This window comes from Oncorhynchus masou, chromosome 32, assembly GCF_036934945.1.
Source record: "Oncorhynchus masou masou isolate Uvic2021 chromosome 32, UVic_Omas_1.1, whole genome shotgun sequence".
Lineage (NCBI taxonomy): Eukaryota > Metazoa > Chordata > Actinopteri > Salmoniformes > Salmonidae > Oncorhynchus > Oncorhynchus masou.
Window position 1 is genome coordinate 6,564,617 of NC_088243.1, and position 17,331 is coordinate 6,581,947.

The window sequence follows — 17,331 nt, forward strand, 5'->3', positions numbered from 1 at the left end:
TTGATTTAAAACCTTTACTTTTACTGCAAGATGTCACAAATATCTCTTCATTTCTCACAGCCCAAAACAAAAGCAGGTACATTAACATGAGTTCAGGAGTTGACAGTTCATTTGTAGCACTGAAACAGGATACAACAATGACCAACTCCCCTGTTGTCTGTAAAGCCTACCTAGAGAGACCCCCCCCCCCACCCCCCAAAAAATAGAAAAATAAATGTCTGCTTCTTTTAAGCAGAAACCATGGTAGCAGTCTTGTCATCAGTATCAGCAGATAGCACTTCCTTTAGAGTGTTGAACAAGTGGGAGGTCCTTATTACTATGGTTATGACATCATCATCATCCCTTTGTGTTGTCCAGCGCAGTTCCGATTCCACCCGCAGGTCGTTGTCCCGGCAACGAGGACACAACAACCGCAATCCAACCAAATCAGAAGTCCATCAACAGAACAGGTACATAAGACATTTGAGATGTGTGATAGAGATGTCCGTTAGGCTGCTTTCCCTCTCAACCCACTCTTCCTCTCTTACATCCCACCCTTCCTCTCCTTCCCTTGGTCTCCTCTGTGTCTACTAGCGGTGTGTGTCTAGTGGTGGTGTCCCACAGACAGCACCAGCGGTAGCAGACAGCCCAGAACCAGAGCCCCAACCTCCACCTTGCTCAGTCCCTTCGCTCCTTCCTTCCCCGGTGTGGGGGAGTGGCTGTGTCCGGTCCCGCCCACCTCAGGCAGAACGTGTACGGTGGCAACATACAGGAAGGTCCCGGCAGAGAACAGCATGGCCACCCCTGTGGCGTTCACGTTGGACAGTGCCTCTTTACTGCTCTGGAGGTAGAGAGGACAAAACAAGTTGAGGTAGTTAGAATAGGGAGGGGGTTGGCTGGGTAGTGGGGAGGCGGTATTGGGGAGAAGGGGTATTGGGGAGAAGGGGTATTGGGGAGAAGGGGTATTGGGGAGAAGGGGTAGTGGGGAGAAGGGGTAGTGGGGAGAAGGGGTAGTGGGGAGAAGGGGTAGTGGGGAGAAGGGGTATTGGGGAGAAGGGGTATTGGGGAGAAGGGGTATTGGGGAGAAGGGGTATTGGGGAGAAGGGGTATTGGGGAGAAGGGGTATTGGGGAGGTGGTAGTGGGGAGAAGGGGTATTGGGGAGGTGGTAGTGGGGAGAAGGGGTATTGGGGAGGTGGTAGTGGGGAGAAGGGGTATTGGGGAGGTGGTAGTGGGGAGAAGGGGTAGTGGGGAGAAGGGGTAGTGGGGAGGTGGGGTAGTGGGGAGAAGGGGTAGTGGGGTATTGGAAGAGATCATAGACAACCAACTGACCTGGCTGAGTCCTACGAAGGTAACCATGGCGAGGACAGGTGCTGCCAGGGCGAAGGCCAGCAGGTGTTTACGGATCCGATTCCTCTCCAGACCAGCATGCATCAGGAAAGAGACCAGGCCAAAAGCTGCTGGGGCCTGGGGGGAAAGAAAGAGACAGGGTTTAATTACGAGAGGAATTAGAAAGAACAGACACACCTACAAATATAGACGGCGTGTACAAACATTAAGAACACCTGCTCTTTCCATGACATAGACTGACCAGGTGAATCCAGGTGAAAGATATGATTGATGTCACCTGTTACATCCACTTCAAATCAGTGTAGATGAAGGGGAGGAGACGGGTTAAATAAGGTCTTTGTAAATCAGGAGAGTAGGTGGATTAGGGAGCTGACTAGTGTTGGCTATTCAGCAGTCTGATGGTCTGAGGGAAGAAACTATTGGCCAGTCTGACATGATGCTCCTGTACTGCCCATGTCTGAGTGATGGAAGCGGGGAGAACAGGCCTTGGCTCGGGTGGTTGAAGTCCCTGATGATCTTCTTGGCCTTCCGGCGACACCTGGTGATGTAGTTGTCCTGGAGGGCAGGCGGTGAGCAGGCGATGTAGCGTTGGGCTGAGCGTCCCACTCCCTGTAGCGCCGTGTGGTCTGCGATGGTGGAGTTACTGTACCAGCAGCCCCCTGAAGAACACCGACGGCCCTCGGGGACAGAACACATTTCTTCAGCATCCTGATCTTGAGTCGTCGCTGTCCTGCCTTCTTCGCCACGATGTCAGTGCGGTTTGATATTTCAGCTCCTCGGAGACGTGTTCGCAGAGGAACTTGAGGGGGAAAAAAAGAAGCTTGACGAAGGCCATGAGGCCGTTATGTAAAACTTATCAAAAGCAGTGTGAGGGTTTCTTATTTTCTCTCATTTTATTCAACTGTTATCAAGCAACCGCCTTTTGAATTTCGCCCGTTGATGAGAATGGGGGCGAACCCGACACGGCTCCCTCCTGAAGTCCACAATCCTCTCCTTTGTTTTGCTGAGGTCGAGGGTGAAGATGTTGACCTGGCACCACGCTGTCAGAGTACCTACCTCCTCCCAGTTAAATAAAAATAAATGTTTTTAAAGTTGGAACTGTGTCGTGGGCAACAAGGAGTACAGGATTTCACCCTTGTGGGGGCCCCCATGATTCTCAACAGTGTCGAGGTAGTAATGTTGCATAGGCAGGAAGTTCAGTCCAGGACAGTTGCATAGAGAGGTAGTCCAGTCCAGGACTGTTGCATAGACAGGAAGTCCAGTCCAGGACTGTTGCATAGACAGGAAGTCCAGTCCAGGACAGTTGCATAGACAGGAAGTCCAGTCCAGGACAGTTGCATAGACAGAAAGTCCAGTCCAGGACTGTTGCATAGACAGGAAGTCCAGTCCAGGACTGTTGCATAGACAGGAAGTCCAGTCCAGGACTGTTGCATAGACAGGAAGTCCAGTCCAGGACTGTTGCATAGACAGGAAGTCCAGTCCAGGACTGTTGCATAGACAGGAAGTCCAGTCCAGGACTGTTGCATAGACAGGAAGTCCAGTCCAGGACTGTTGCATAGACAGGAAGTCCAGTCCAGGACAGTTGCATAGACAGGAAGTCCAGTCCAGGACAGTTGCATAGACAGGAGGTCCAATCCAGGACAGTTGCATAGACAGAAAGTCCAGTCCAGGACAGTTGCATAGACAGGAAGTCCAGTCCAGGACAGTTGCATAGACAGAAAGTTCAGTCCAGGACAGTTGCATAGACAGAAAGTTCAGTCCAGGACTGTTGCATAGACAGAAAGTCCAGTCCAGGACTGTTGTATAGAGAGGAAGTCCAGGCCAGGACAGTTGCATAGAGAGGAAGTCCAGTCCAGGACTGTTGTATAGACAGAAAGTTCAGTCCAGGACTGTTGCATAGACAGAAAGTTCAGTCCAGGACTGTTGCATAGACAGAAAGTCCAGGCCAGGACAGTTGCATAGAGAGGAAGTTCAGTCGCAAGGGCCATGAGCTTTGTGGTAGTTTAGAGGGCACTATGGTATTAAAGACCGAGTTGTCGTCGATGAACAGCATCGTCACATATGCATTCCTTTTATCCAGGTGGGTAAGGGCAGTGTGTAGTGCTTCAAATTTCCCAGCGGCCTAAAAACAATTCCATTCCTTGCGGTCAAAGCGGCCATTGTGCTGAAGATAATCATTATAATTCACTTCTCCCGGCTGCCAAATTGCCACACATCTTATATGTATTTGATTTAACTCGGCAAGTCAGTTAGGAACAAATTCTTATTTACAATGACGGACAGACCCGGACAATACTGGGCCCATTGTGCGCCACCCTATGGGACTCCCCATCACCATCAGAAGCAGGACACACCGGAGCTCCATTTTGAGTGTCATTGCAAAGAGTCTGAAAATAAGATGTTTTTTTTCTTAGTAATAAATGTGCAAAAATGTATAAAAAAAACAGTTTTCCGCTTTTTCATTATGGGGTATTGTGATGTCATTATGGGGGTATTGTGATGTCATTATGGGGTTATTGTGATGTCATTATGGGGTTATTGTGTGAAGATGGATGAGGAAAATGTTTTATTTAATCAATTTTTAGTATAGAACGTCTAGAACGTAACATGAGGAAATAGGTGTCTGATTAAAAGTCTAATTAAAGTTTGTGTACATTTATATACACTTCCATACAATCGTAACAGAACAGCTAGTGTTTTCCAGGTTTTCAAATCAATTTAAAATGGGCTTTTTTGGTTAATGACCTTGTTGCACTAGCAGATGGGCCTTGTTGCTCAGGCAGATTGGGCCTCTTGAAAGCCAAATGAAAATGAGCAAAATCTTTAAACCACAGGCAGTTTGCCTCACTATCGGAAGAGACAGGGTAATGCAGATCTCCCTTACCACACAAACATGACAGATGGCTGAGTTTGGGGAAGGTGCTTAAAAGGGTGTGGCACCTGAAGTCGGAGATTGCTGAGTTTTTTTCAAATGAAAATAAAATGTGGATTTCCCTCAACTGCAAGATGAATAATGGTTGGTTGATTTTGCCTTCCCAGTGGACATCATGGCCTCATGAATGAACTGAACTCCAAACTACAAGGGAAGGGTCTTTTTGCACGTCAGATGTACAGCCTGTCAAAGCCTTCAAGGGAAAATGACTCCTCCTGACCCACCAAGTAGAAGCCAACAATCTCACCCACCTTCTGACACTACTAGTCTGTTCCCTATCAGATGACCTTCTGACACTACTGGTCTGTTCCCTATCAGATGACCTTCTGACACTACTAGTCTGTTCCCTATCAGATGACCTTCTGACACTACTAGTCTGTTCCCTATCAGATGACCTTCTGACACTACTAGTCTGTTCCCTATCAGATGACAACAATCTGACCCACCTTCTGACACTACTGGTCTGTTCCCTATCAGATGACCTTCTGACACTACTAGTCTGTTCTCTATCAGATGACCTTCCGACACTACTAGTCTGTTCCCTATCAGATGACCTTCCGACACTACTAGTCTGTTCCCTATCAGATGACCTTCTGACACTACTAGTCTGTTCCCTATCAGATGACCTTTTGACACTACTGGTCTGTTCCCTATCAGATGACCTTCTGACACTACTGGTCTGTTCCCTATCAGATGACCTTCTGACACTACTGGTCTGTTCCCTATCAGATGACCTTCTGACACTACTAGTCTGTTCCCTATCAGATGACCTTCTGACACTACTAGTCTGTTCCCTATCAGATGACCTTCTGACACTACTAGTCCGTTCCCTATCAGATGACCTTCTGACACTACTGGTCTGTTCCCTATCAGATGACCTTCTGACACTACTAGTCTGTTCCCTATCAGATGACCTTCTGACACTACTAGTCTGTTCCCTATCAGATGACCTTCTGACACTACTGGTCTGTTCCCTATCAGATGACCTTCTGACACTACTAGTCTGTTCCCTATCAGATGACCTTCTGACACTACTAGTCTGTTCCCTATCAGATGACCTTCTGACACTACTGGTCTGTTCCCTATCAGATGACCTTCTGACACTACTGGTCTGTTCCCTATCAGATGACCTTCTGACACTACTGGTCTGTTCCCTATCAGATGACCTTCTGACACTACTAGTCTGTTCCCTATCAGATGACCTTCTGACACTACTAGTCTGTTCCCTATCAGATGACCTTCTGACACTACTAGTCTGTTCCCTATCAGATGACCTTCTGACACTACTGGTCTGTTCCCTATCAGATGACCTTCTGACACTACTAGTCTGTTCCCTATCAGATGACCTTCTGACACTACTAGTCTGTTCCCTATCAGATGACCTTCTGACACTACTGGTCTGTTCCCTATCAGATGACCTTCTGACACTACTAGTCTGTTCCCTATCAGATGACCTTCTGACACTACTGGTCTGTTCCCTATCAGATGACCTTCTGACACTACTAGTCTGTTCCCTATCAGATGACCTTCTGACACTACTAGTCTGTTCCCTATCAGATGACCTTCTGACACTACTAGTCTGTTCCCTATCAGATGACCTTCTGACACTACTAGTCTGTTCCCTATCAGATGACCTTCTGACACTACTAGTCTGTTCCCTATCAGATGACCTTCTGACACTACTAGTCTGTTCCCTATCAGATGACCTTCTGACACTACTAGTCTGTTCCCTATCAGATGACCTTCTGACACTACTAGTCTGTTCCCTATCAGATGACCTTCTGACACTACTAGTCTGTTCCCTATCAGATGACCAATGGGAGAAGTATACATCACTGCTGTTACACTTGGAGTAAAACAAACATACAGTCAATAATACAGTATAAACAAGTCAATATACGATGTGAGCAAATGAGGTGAGATAAGGGAGGTAAAGGCAAAAAAAAGGCCATGGTGGCAAAGTAAATACAATATAGCAAGTAAAACACTGGAATGGTAGATTTGCAATGGAAGAATGTGCAAAGTAGAAATAAAAATAATAGGGGGTGCAAAGGAGCAAAATAAATAAATAAATTAAATACAGTAGGGAAAGAGGTAGTTGTTTGGGCTAAAATATAGGTGGGCTATGTACAGGTGCAGTAATCTGTGAGCTGCTCTGACAGCTGGTGCTTAAAGCGAGTGAGGGAGATAGGTGTTTCCAGTTTGAGATTTTTGTAGTTCGTCATTGGCAGCAGAGAACTGGAAGGAGAGGCGGCCAAAGAAAGAATTGGTTTTGGGGGTGACCAGAGAGATATACGATGATGGAAGTGATGAAAGTGAGTGCTACGGGTCGGTAGTCATTCAGTTCAGTACATTTCCCAGGGATGTTAATACCACACCTGTACGGAAGCTTTCAATATACTATGCATCACTAATTCACTAAAATGCTTCAATTATGAAGGCAGTTACATGAAAACTGAGTTGAATTGGTTCAACGAACTCCTAGTGCCATCAACTTGGTAGGCTTTTCACAAGAGGGGGTGGGGCACGTCACGTTGTGTTTAAATAGACAAGAGGATCCGATATGGAAGGAAGCTGTTAAACTACACATTATCATTATATCCACGCTGAGATGGACTGCTGAAACACAAGATGGCAGATAACAAGATGAACTGTCACTGTACCTTGTGAAGCATGATGGCCACAAAGACAATGAGCAGATAACAAGATGAACTGTCACTGTACCTTGTGAAGCATGATGGCCACAAAGACAATGAGCTGATAACAAGATGAACTGTCACTGTACCTTGTGAAGCATGATGGCCACAAAGACAATGAGCAGATAACAAGATGAACTGTCACTGTACCTTGTGAAGCATGATGGCCACAAAGACAATGAGCAGATAACAAGATGAACTGTCACTGTACCTTGTGAAGCATGATGGCCACAAAGACAATGAGCAGATAACAAGATGAACTGTCACTGTACCTTGTGAAGCATGATGGCCACAAAGACAATGAGCAGATAACAAGATGAACTGTCACTGTACCTTGTGAAGCATGATGGCCACAAAGACAATGAGCAGATAACAAGATGAACTGTCACTGTACCTTGTGAAGCATGATGGCCACAAAGACAATGAGCTGAACACTGGTCTGGGAAGTTGAAGCCGCTGCCCCGAGAGCCACTCCGTCAGCTAGAAGATCAGAATCACCTTTATTTAACCAGCACACTATGCAAAACATTAAGAACACCTGCTCTAAAGTTGGGTACATTAGACGAACATTCGTTCTTTATATTAATGTAGTGTAGGCTATGCTGGAGCAAATGTAGACCTAACTGTCACAATAAAAAAAAGTTACAATGATGAGATGATAGGTCTACAGGCATTGTGAACTACAGGTCTACAGGCATTGTGAACTACTGCTCCACACTGAGACAGTCTGCCTGTCCCTCCCCCACAATGAGACGGTCTGCCTGTCCCTCCCCCACACCGAGACGGTCTGCCTGTCCCTCCCCCACACCGAGACGGTCTGCCTGTCCCCCCCCACACCGAGACGGTCTGCCTGTCCCTCCCCCACACCGAGACGGTCTGCCTGTCCCTCCCCCACACTGAGACGGTCTGCCTGTCCCTCCCCCCACACCGAGACGGTCTGCCTGTCCCTCCCCCCACACCGAGACGGTCTGCCTGTCCCTCCCTCCACACCGAGACGGTCTGCCTGTCCCACCCCCCACACCGAGACGGTCTGCCTGTCCCTCCCTCCACACTGAGACGGTCTGCCTGTCCCTCCCTCCACACTGAGACGGTCTGCCTGTCCCTCCCCCCACACCGAGACGGTCTGCCTGTCCCTCCCTCCACACCGAGACGGTCTGCCTGTCCCTCCCCCACACTGAGACAGTCTGCCTGTCCCTCCCTCCATACTGAGACAGTCTGCCTGTCCCTCCCTCCACACTGAGACAGTCTGCCTGTCCCTCCCTCCATACTGAGACAGTCTGCCTGTCCCTCCCTCCACACTGAGACGGTCTGCCTGTCCCTCCCTCCACACTGAGACGGTCTGCCTGTCCCTCCCCCACACTGAGACGGTCTGACTGTCCCTCCCCCCACACTGAGACGGTCTGCCTGTCCCTCCCCCACAATGAGACGGTCTGCCTGTCCTCCACACTGAGACGGTCTGCCTGTCCTCCATACTGAGACGGTCTGCCTGTCCCTCCCTCCACACTGAGACGGTCTGCCTGTCCCTCCCTCCACACTGAGACGGTCTGCCTGTCCCTCCCTCCACACTGAGACGGTCTGCCTGTCCCTCCCCCACAATGAGACGGTCTGCCTGTCCCTCCCCCCACAATGAGACGGTCTGCCTGTCCTCCACACTGAGACGGTCTGCCTGTCCTCCACACTGAGACGGTCTGCCTGTCCTCCACACCGAGACGGTCTGCCTGTCCCTCCCTCCACACCGAGACGGTCTGCCTGTCCTCCACACCGAGACGGTCTGCCTGTCCTCCACACTGAGACGGTCTGCCTGTCCCTCCCCCACACCGAGACGGTCTGCCTGTCCCTCCCCCCACACCGAGACGGTCTGCCTGTCCCTCCCCCCACACCGAGACGGTCTGCCTGTCCCTCCCCCCACACCGAGACGGTCTGCCTGTCCCTCCCTCCACACCGAGACGGTCTGCCTGTCCCACCCCCCACACCGAGACGGTCTGCCTGTCCCACCCCCCACACCGAGACGGTCTGCCTGTCCCTCCCCCCACACCGAGACGGTCTGCCTGTCCCTCCCCCACACCGAGACGGTCTGCCTGTCCCTCCCCCACACCGAGACGGTCTGCCTGTCCCTCCCTCCACACCGAGACGGTCTGCCTGTCCCTCCCTCCACACCGAGACGGTCTGCCTGTCCCTCCCTCCACACCGAGACGGTCTGCCTGTCCCTCCCTCCACACCGAGACGGTCTGCCTGTCCCTCCCTCCACACTGAGACGGTCTGCCTGTCCCTCCCTCCACACCGAGACGGTCTGCCTGTCCCTCCCTCCACACCGAGACGGTCTGCCTGTCCCTCCCTCCACACCGAGACGGTCTGCCTGTCCCTCCCTCCACACTGAGACGGTCTGCCTGTCCCTCCCTCCACACTGAGACGGTCTGCCTGTCCCTCCCTCCACACTGAGACGGTCTGCCTGTCCCTCCCTCCACACTGAGACGGTCTGCCTGTCCCTCCCTCCACACTGAGACGGTCTGCCTGTCCCTCCCTCCACACTGAGACGGTCTGCCTGTCCCTCCCTCCACACTGAGACGGTCTGCCTGTCCCTCCCTCCACACTGAGACGGTCTGCCTGTCCCTCCCTCCACACTGAGACGGTCTGCCTGTCCCTCCCTCCACACTGAGACGGTCTGCCTGTCCCTCCCTCCATACTGAGACGGTCTGCCTGTCCCTTCCTCCACACTGAGACGGTCTGCCTGTCCCTCCCTCCACACTGAGACGGTCTGCCTGTCCCTCCCTCCACACTGAGACAGTCTGCCTGTCCCTTCCTCCACACTGAGACGGTCTGCCTGTCCCTCCCTCCACACTGAGACGGTCTGCCTGTCCCTCCCTCCACACTGAGAGGAACAGAATATAAAAAAGAATATACACCCAAAATAATTGACAATCCACATACAGTACGTACAGTAGATAGGATGTAGAATCCAGCTACAAGCCTCCATAGACTTCCACTGTCTCTTCTTCTTAAAACATGTTGGTCTGAAACACTGTGTCAGGAAGCCATCTTACCTGCTGCATGGACCACTAGTCCCAAGGTGGTGGTGATCTTTGAGCTGGCAACCCTCGCAGACTCTGGATCTAAACACACACACACACACCAAATCAGTCAGTCAGACACACACACCAAATCAGTCAGTCAGTCAGACAGACACACACCAAATCAGTCAGTCAGACAGACACACACCAAATCAGTCAGTCAGACAGACACACACCAAATCAGTCAGTCAGACAGACACACACCAAATCAGTCAGTCAGACAGACACACACACACCAAATCAGTCAGACAGACACACACACCAAGTCAGTCAGACACACACACACACACCAAGTCAGTCAGACACACACACACACACCAAGTCAGTCAGACAGACACACACACACACCAAATCAGTCAGACAGACACACACACACACACCAAATCAGTCAGACAGACACACACACCAAGTCAGTCAGACAGACACACACACCAAGTCAGTCAGACAGACACACACACACACACACCAAGTAGTTTCAGACAGACACACACACCAAGTCAGTCAGACACACACACACACCAAGTCAGTCAGACAGACAGACACACCAAGTCAGTCAGACAGACAGACACACACCAAGTCAGTCAGACAGACAGACACACACCAAGTCAGTCAGACAGACACACACCAAGTCAGTCAGACAGACAGACACACACCAAGTCAGTCAGACAGACAGACACACACCAAGTCAGTCAGACAGACAGACACACACCAAGTCAGTCAGACAGACAGACACACACCAAGTCAGTCAGACAGACACACACACACCAAGTCAGTCAGACAGACAGACACACACACCAAGTCAGACAGACAGACAGACACACACACCAAGTCAGACAGACAGACAGACACACACACCAAGTCAGACAGACAGACAGACACACACACACACACACACACACACACACACACACCAAGGTGGTGGTGATCTTTGATCTCTGGCAACCCTCGCAGACTCTGGATCTAAACACACACACACCAAATCAGTCAGACAGACACACACCAAATCAGTCAGTCAGACAGACACACACCAAATCAGTCAGTCAGACAGACACCAAATCAGTCAGTCAGACAGACACACACACACCAAGGTGGTGGTGATCTTTGATCTCTGGCAACCCTCGCAGACTCTGGATCTAAACACACACACACCAAATCAGTCAGACAGACAGACAGACACACACACATCAAATCAGTCAGTCAGACAGACAGTGAGACAGACAAAGTCAGACAGACACCAGGTCAGTCAGACAGACACACACATACCAAGTCAGTTAGTCAGACAGTCAGAGTGTCCAGACTGACAGTCAGCACTGCTGTGTGTGTGTGTGTGTGTGTGTGTGTGTGTGTGTGTGTGTGTGTGTGTGTGTGTGTGTGTGTGTGTGTGTGTGTGTGTGTGTGTGTGTGTGTCCAGACTGACCGTCAGCACTGCTGTGAGTGTGTGTGTGTGTGTGTCCAGACTGACCGTCAACACTGCTGTGTGTGTGTGTAGACTGACCGTCAGCACTGCTGTGTGTGTGTGTGTAGACTGACCGTCAGCACTGCTGTGTGTGTGTGTGTGTGTGTGTGTGTCTGTCCAGACTGACCGTCAGCACTGCTGTGTACGTGGGCGCTTCCGATCTGGTCGACCAGCAGCATGAAGACGAACCCCAGGACCAGGGAAACCCCGATGTAGGCATGGAGGTGCTCGTGGCCGTGGCTGTGCGCCACACTGACCCCCAGAGCTGCATCAACACCTTCCCTGGGCTCAGACACCCCCACCCCCTCCACCTGGCCAGGGGCGTGGTGCACACCTACACAGAGAGAGAGACTGAGACCCTAACCCAGACAGTAGAGACAGAGACCCTAACAGGAGAGACAGAGACCCTAACAGGAGAGACAGAGACCCTAACAGGAGAGACAGAGACCCTAACAGGAGAGACAGAGACCCTAACAGGAGAGACAGAGACCCTAACAGGAGAGACAGAGACCCTAACAGGAGAGACAGAGACCCTAACAGGAGAGACAGAGACCCTAACAGGAGAGACAGAGACCCTAACAGGAGAGACAGAGACCCTAACAGGAGAGACAGAGACCCTAACAGGAAAGACAGAGACCCTAACAGGAGAGACAGAGACCCTAACAGGAGAGACAGAGACCCTAACAGGAGAGACAGAGACCCTAACAGGAGAGACAGAGACCCTAACAGGAGAGACAGAGACCCTAACAGGAGACAGAGACCCTAACAGGAGACAGAGAACCTAACAGGAGAGACAGAGACCCTAACAGGAGAGACAGAGACCCTAACAGGAGAGACAGAGACCCTAACAGGAGAGACAGAGACCCTAACAGGAGAGACAGAGAACCTAACAGGAGAGACAGAGACCCTAACAGGAGAGACTGAGACCCTAACAGGAGAGACAGAGACCCTAACAGGAGAGACAGAGACCCTAAAAGGAGAGACAGAGACCCTAACAGGAGAGACAGAGACCATAACCCAGACAGTACAGGGCCTTGCAAAAGTATTCACCCCACTTGGTGTTTTTCCTATTTTGTTGCATTACTTTCCTGTAATTTAAAGTGATTTTTATTTGGATGTAAATATCAGAAACTTTGAACATCACACGGAGCAACATTAAATCCATTATTAATTAATGCCAAAAGGCATGTGGGATAGACTTCCCAAACATATGGAAGAAGGTACTCTGGTCAGATGAGACTAAAATGTAGCTTTTTGGCCATCAAGCAAAACGTTATGTCTGGCACAAACCCAACACTTCTCATCACCCCGAGAACACCATCCATGGTTGTGGTAGCATCATGCTGTGGGGATGTTTTTAAATCAACTGTAATGTAGGATACGACTGAAATTTTGCAGGTGAGGAGAAAGCTAGTCATGAAGCGCTGGGCATCTTGTCGTGACATGCAAGATCTGAATTAGGCCCACAGTATTATACCTACGGAGGAGTGGCTTCTATGAAGTAACTTTGAATGTCTTCGAACTTCAGAGAGATTACTTCACTATCATTGGACCAGAGCTGGCTAACGTTGGACCAGAGCTAGCTAACGTTGGACCAGAGCTAGCTAACGTTGGACCAGAGCTAGCTAACGTTGGACCAGAGCTAGCTAACGTTGGACCAGAGCTAGCTAACGTTGGACCAGAGATAGCTAACGTTGGACCAGAGCTAGCTAACGTTGGACCAGAGATAGCTAACGTTGGACCAGAGCTAGCTAACGTTGGACCAGAGCTAGCTAACGTTGGACCAGAGCTAGCTAACGTTGGACCAGAGATAGCTAACGTTGGACCAGAGCTAGCTAACGTTGGACCAGAGCTAGCTAACGTTGGACCAGAGCTAGCTAACGTTGGACCAGAGCTAGCTAACGTTGGACCAGAGCTAGCTAACGTTGGACCAGAGCTAGCTAACGTTGGACCAGTATAAAGGGAATAGGGTTCCATTTGGTATGCAGATTGAGCCTCACCCTCCAGGACCTCCTCGTACAGGGCATGGACCCCCTCGGGGATGATGACAGCCAGGGCAGTACCACACAGCAGCCCTGCTCCCAGGACAGTCACCAGCTTCAGTTTCTCCTGCAGGACCAGACAACCAGGACAGAGGGTTCATCAACAGGACAACCAGGACAGGGGGTTCATCAATAGGACAACCAGGACAGGGGGGTTCATCAAGAGGACAACCAGGACAGGGGGGTTCATCAACAGGACAACCAGGACAGGGGGGTTCATCAACAGGACAACCAGGGGAGGGGAGGGGTAAGTCAACACATTAACTTTGGCCTCGGAATAGCAATTAATAGGCTAGCTAACATCACTGAAGATGTAGAATTGCATGTGACGGTTAGAAGTCTGATTGATACACTAAAATCAAATCAAATCTTATGTCACATACACATGATTAGCAGATGTTAATGCGAGTGTAGCGAAACGTGTGCCTATACATACATAGTAAGCGATGTAGCGAAGGGATTCAGCTGAAGTCTCCACTTCAAGTTCAATTCGGTCACTCAGCAAAGTGTGAGTGCGACTCACCTCTGAGAAGCTGACAGCCAGAGGAATGGTTCCAGACACATAACATCCCACTAGCATTGCCAGGGACAGCAGGCTGATCGAAGTGAAGTCGTCCATAGACATAATTGCAGCTGTGCTTTGCTATGCAACAATTAGCCTGACTATTGGAAAGTGGTAAACAGACTAGTCTGAATCCAGAAACTGACGAGCTAGATAGGTTGGCAAGCTTGATTGCTAGACAGATTACGCCAAGTATTAAAAACAAACAAATCAAAATGTACTTCTCTTTTCCCACTAGCACTGCCTTTGGTGATAAATACTTTGTTGAGGGAAAATTTGACGTGATGTGTCGTCTCACCTAACTATCTTAAAACAAATTCATGAATTTTAAGTCGCTCTTATACTTAATGACTAAAATGTCAAACAATCATTGATCACAAGAATCGCCTTCGCAGCAATGATAAATAACTAAAACTATCTGCACAGAGGTCTAAACAGCCATGTGGTCAGTTCTGCTAAATAACTCTACGATTTAACCACTACGGCATTGACCTTGAACACGGTTGTTTATGCAATCATGTCAATCTAGCTAATCTGCTTCTTACTTTTGCAGAAATCTAAACATCATCTAGTAGTAGCTACTGTAACATTAGCAAAATTAGATAGCCTGCAAGGCTATCTTCCCTCACAAAGTATTGTTGCCTAGAGTTGAGACGTTGTCATCTCTAGAAAGTGTATTGCCCATATCGTACTCTTCAATGCAGCTATTTTATTTTATTTTTGAATAATTTTTGAGCGAAACTAACTGCACTTAGCTATTATTCTTTATAGCTATCTAGCTCGAAATGTTTCTGCCAAATGTAGCACTTCCGGGTAACGCTCATTGTTCACGCACGTAAACACGCCACGTAAACGTGCCACGTACAAAATCCGCATTCTTTCTCTGTTTACTTTTCTTCTCTGACTTTGTGGACCGATACAGCAGATGTTTCAAACATAAACCAATGTATTACATGTATAAAAAAAGTACAACTGTTTTAGCTGGTTGTTGTTCATCTTTTCTTAGAAGTAGTCAGATATGTCTTCTCTCTCCTTCAGCCCCATCTCCACCAGGGGGCGCTTCTGTTGACGGACTGTTAGCGTACCCTTACGGAGAATGTGGCTAACTTCCACGACTACAACTTTACAAATATATATATATATATTTTTTAAGCGTATGTAATCATATAATTTTATTTGTCCTTTAATCAACAAGGTAAGTCATTAGAACACATACTATTTTGCCATAATGACATGCACCCTTATGCCTCAAACACAGATGAAGGATTGTTAAAATACTCTTTACAGAAAAACTCCTGAGTGGAGCAGTGGTCTAAGGCACTGCATCTCAGTGCTAAGGCATCACTACAGATACCCTGGTTCGAATCCAGGCTGTATCACAACCTGGCTGTGGTTGGGAGTCCCATAGGGCAGCGCACAATTGGCCTGGTGTCGTCAGGGTAGGCTGTCATTGTAAATAAGAATTTGTTCTTAACCGACTTGACCTAGTTAAATAAAGGTTACATTAAAATATATATAATTAAAGTGTCTTTCATCATGTGACTTCCTCATCTCTGAGTGACATCATGTCAGTTCTTCTGATTCTCTCTTGTAAAAACATTCCCATTGACAACCTGTGTACCTGTCCACTATGATAATGACAATATTATGAGTGAGGAGTTAAATTGTGTACTATCTGATCATTATCTTATATTCTATTCTGTGCTATGCATAACTCATGAATGCGTTTCTCAAGGTTTAACTGTTTGTATTCCCCTCTAAAGGCCTGTCTCTGAAGCAGCCTCCTGGTGAAGTTGGGGAAACAAGTCAATCTAAGTTATGTTCAAGACAACACCACCAAGACTGGCATGTACTACTGGACAAGTGGACTAACTCTGGATCTTCTATTAGAAACATTTCAATTTGTCCCTGTCCATATAGGTCAATTCCCCGGAGGGAAAAGGTTTAGAACTGTTTTATTTCACCAAAATAGTTATTTAATTCAAGCCAACTTTACAGCGTATACTTTCTCTCAGTACCTTCTTCATTTGGCCATGCAGTGTTGATGGTAGATGTAGAGGCTGAAGGCTTCAGGTATAGACCCCTACCCTCCAGACTCAGCTGTCTCTCAGTACCGTCTTCATTTGGCCATGCAGTGTTGATGGTTTTATAATATGACATAACAGCAAGATCTACTGTGTCTATTATAATATGACAGACCAGCTAGATCTACTGTCTCTATTATATAATGACAGACCAGCTAGATCTATTGTCTCTATTATAATATGACAGACCAGCTAGATCTACTGTCTCTATTATAATATGACAGACCAGATAGATCTACTGTCTCTATTATAATATGACAGACCAGCTAGATCTACTGTCTCTATTATATTTTGACAGACCAGGTAGATCTGCTGTCTCTATTATATTATGACAGACCAGCTAGATCTACTGTCTCTATTATATTATGACAGACCAGCTAGATCTACTGTCTCTATTATATTATGACAGACCAGCTAAATCTACTCTCTCTATGTCTCTATTATATTATGACAGACCAGCTAGATCTACTGTCTCTATTATATTATGACAGACCAGCTAGATCTACTGTCTCTATTATATTATGACAGACCAGCTAGATCTACTGTCTCTATTATATTATGACAGACCAGCTAGATCTACTGTCTCTATTATAATTTGACAGACCAGCTAGATCTACTGTCTCTATTATATGACAGACCAGCTAGATCTACTGTCTCTATTATATTATGACAGACCAGCTAGATCTACTGTCTCTATTATATTATGACAGACCAGCTAGATCTACTGTCTCTATTATATTATGACAGACCAGCTAGATCTACTGTCTCTATTATATTATGACAGACCAGCTAGATCTACTGTCTCTATTATATTATGACAGACCAGCTAGATCTACTGTCTCTATTGTATTTTGACAGACCAGCTAGATCTACTGTCTCTATTATTTTGACAGACCAGCTAGATCTACTGTCTCTATTCTACTGTCTCTATTATGACAGACCAGCTAGATCTACTGTCTCTATTATATTATGACAGACCAGCTAGATCTACTGTCTCTATTATATTATGACAGACCAGCTAGATCTACTGTCTCTATTATATTATGACAGACCAGCTAGATCTACTGTCTCTATTATATTATGACAGACCAGCTAGATCTACTGTCTCTATTATATTATGACAGACCAGCTAGATCTACTGTCTCTATTATATTATGACAGACC

At 47.9% G+C, this 17,331-nt stretch overlaps 1 protein-coding gene across 1 annotated transcript; it reads right to left on the bottom strand.

The window, feature by feature from the left end:
- Positions 1-14,903, bottom strand: LOC135525503 (zinc transporter ZIP9-like). The gene is made up of 7 exons (XM_064953173.1): positions 14,045-14,903; positions 13,480-13,588; positions 11,607-11,813; positions 9,997-10,065; positions 7,350-7,435; positions 1,310-1,444; positions 1-820 (listed from the first exon to the last, which is right to left on the bottom strand). Exons 1-7 carry the CDS (start codon positions 14,144-14,146, stop codon positions 584-586), a joined length of 945 nt encoding a protein of 314 aa, XP_064809245.1. The 5' UTR covers positions 14,147-14,903; the 3' UTR covers positions 1-583.
- Positions 14,904-17,331: the final 2,428 nt, after the last annotated feature.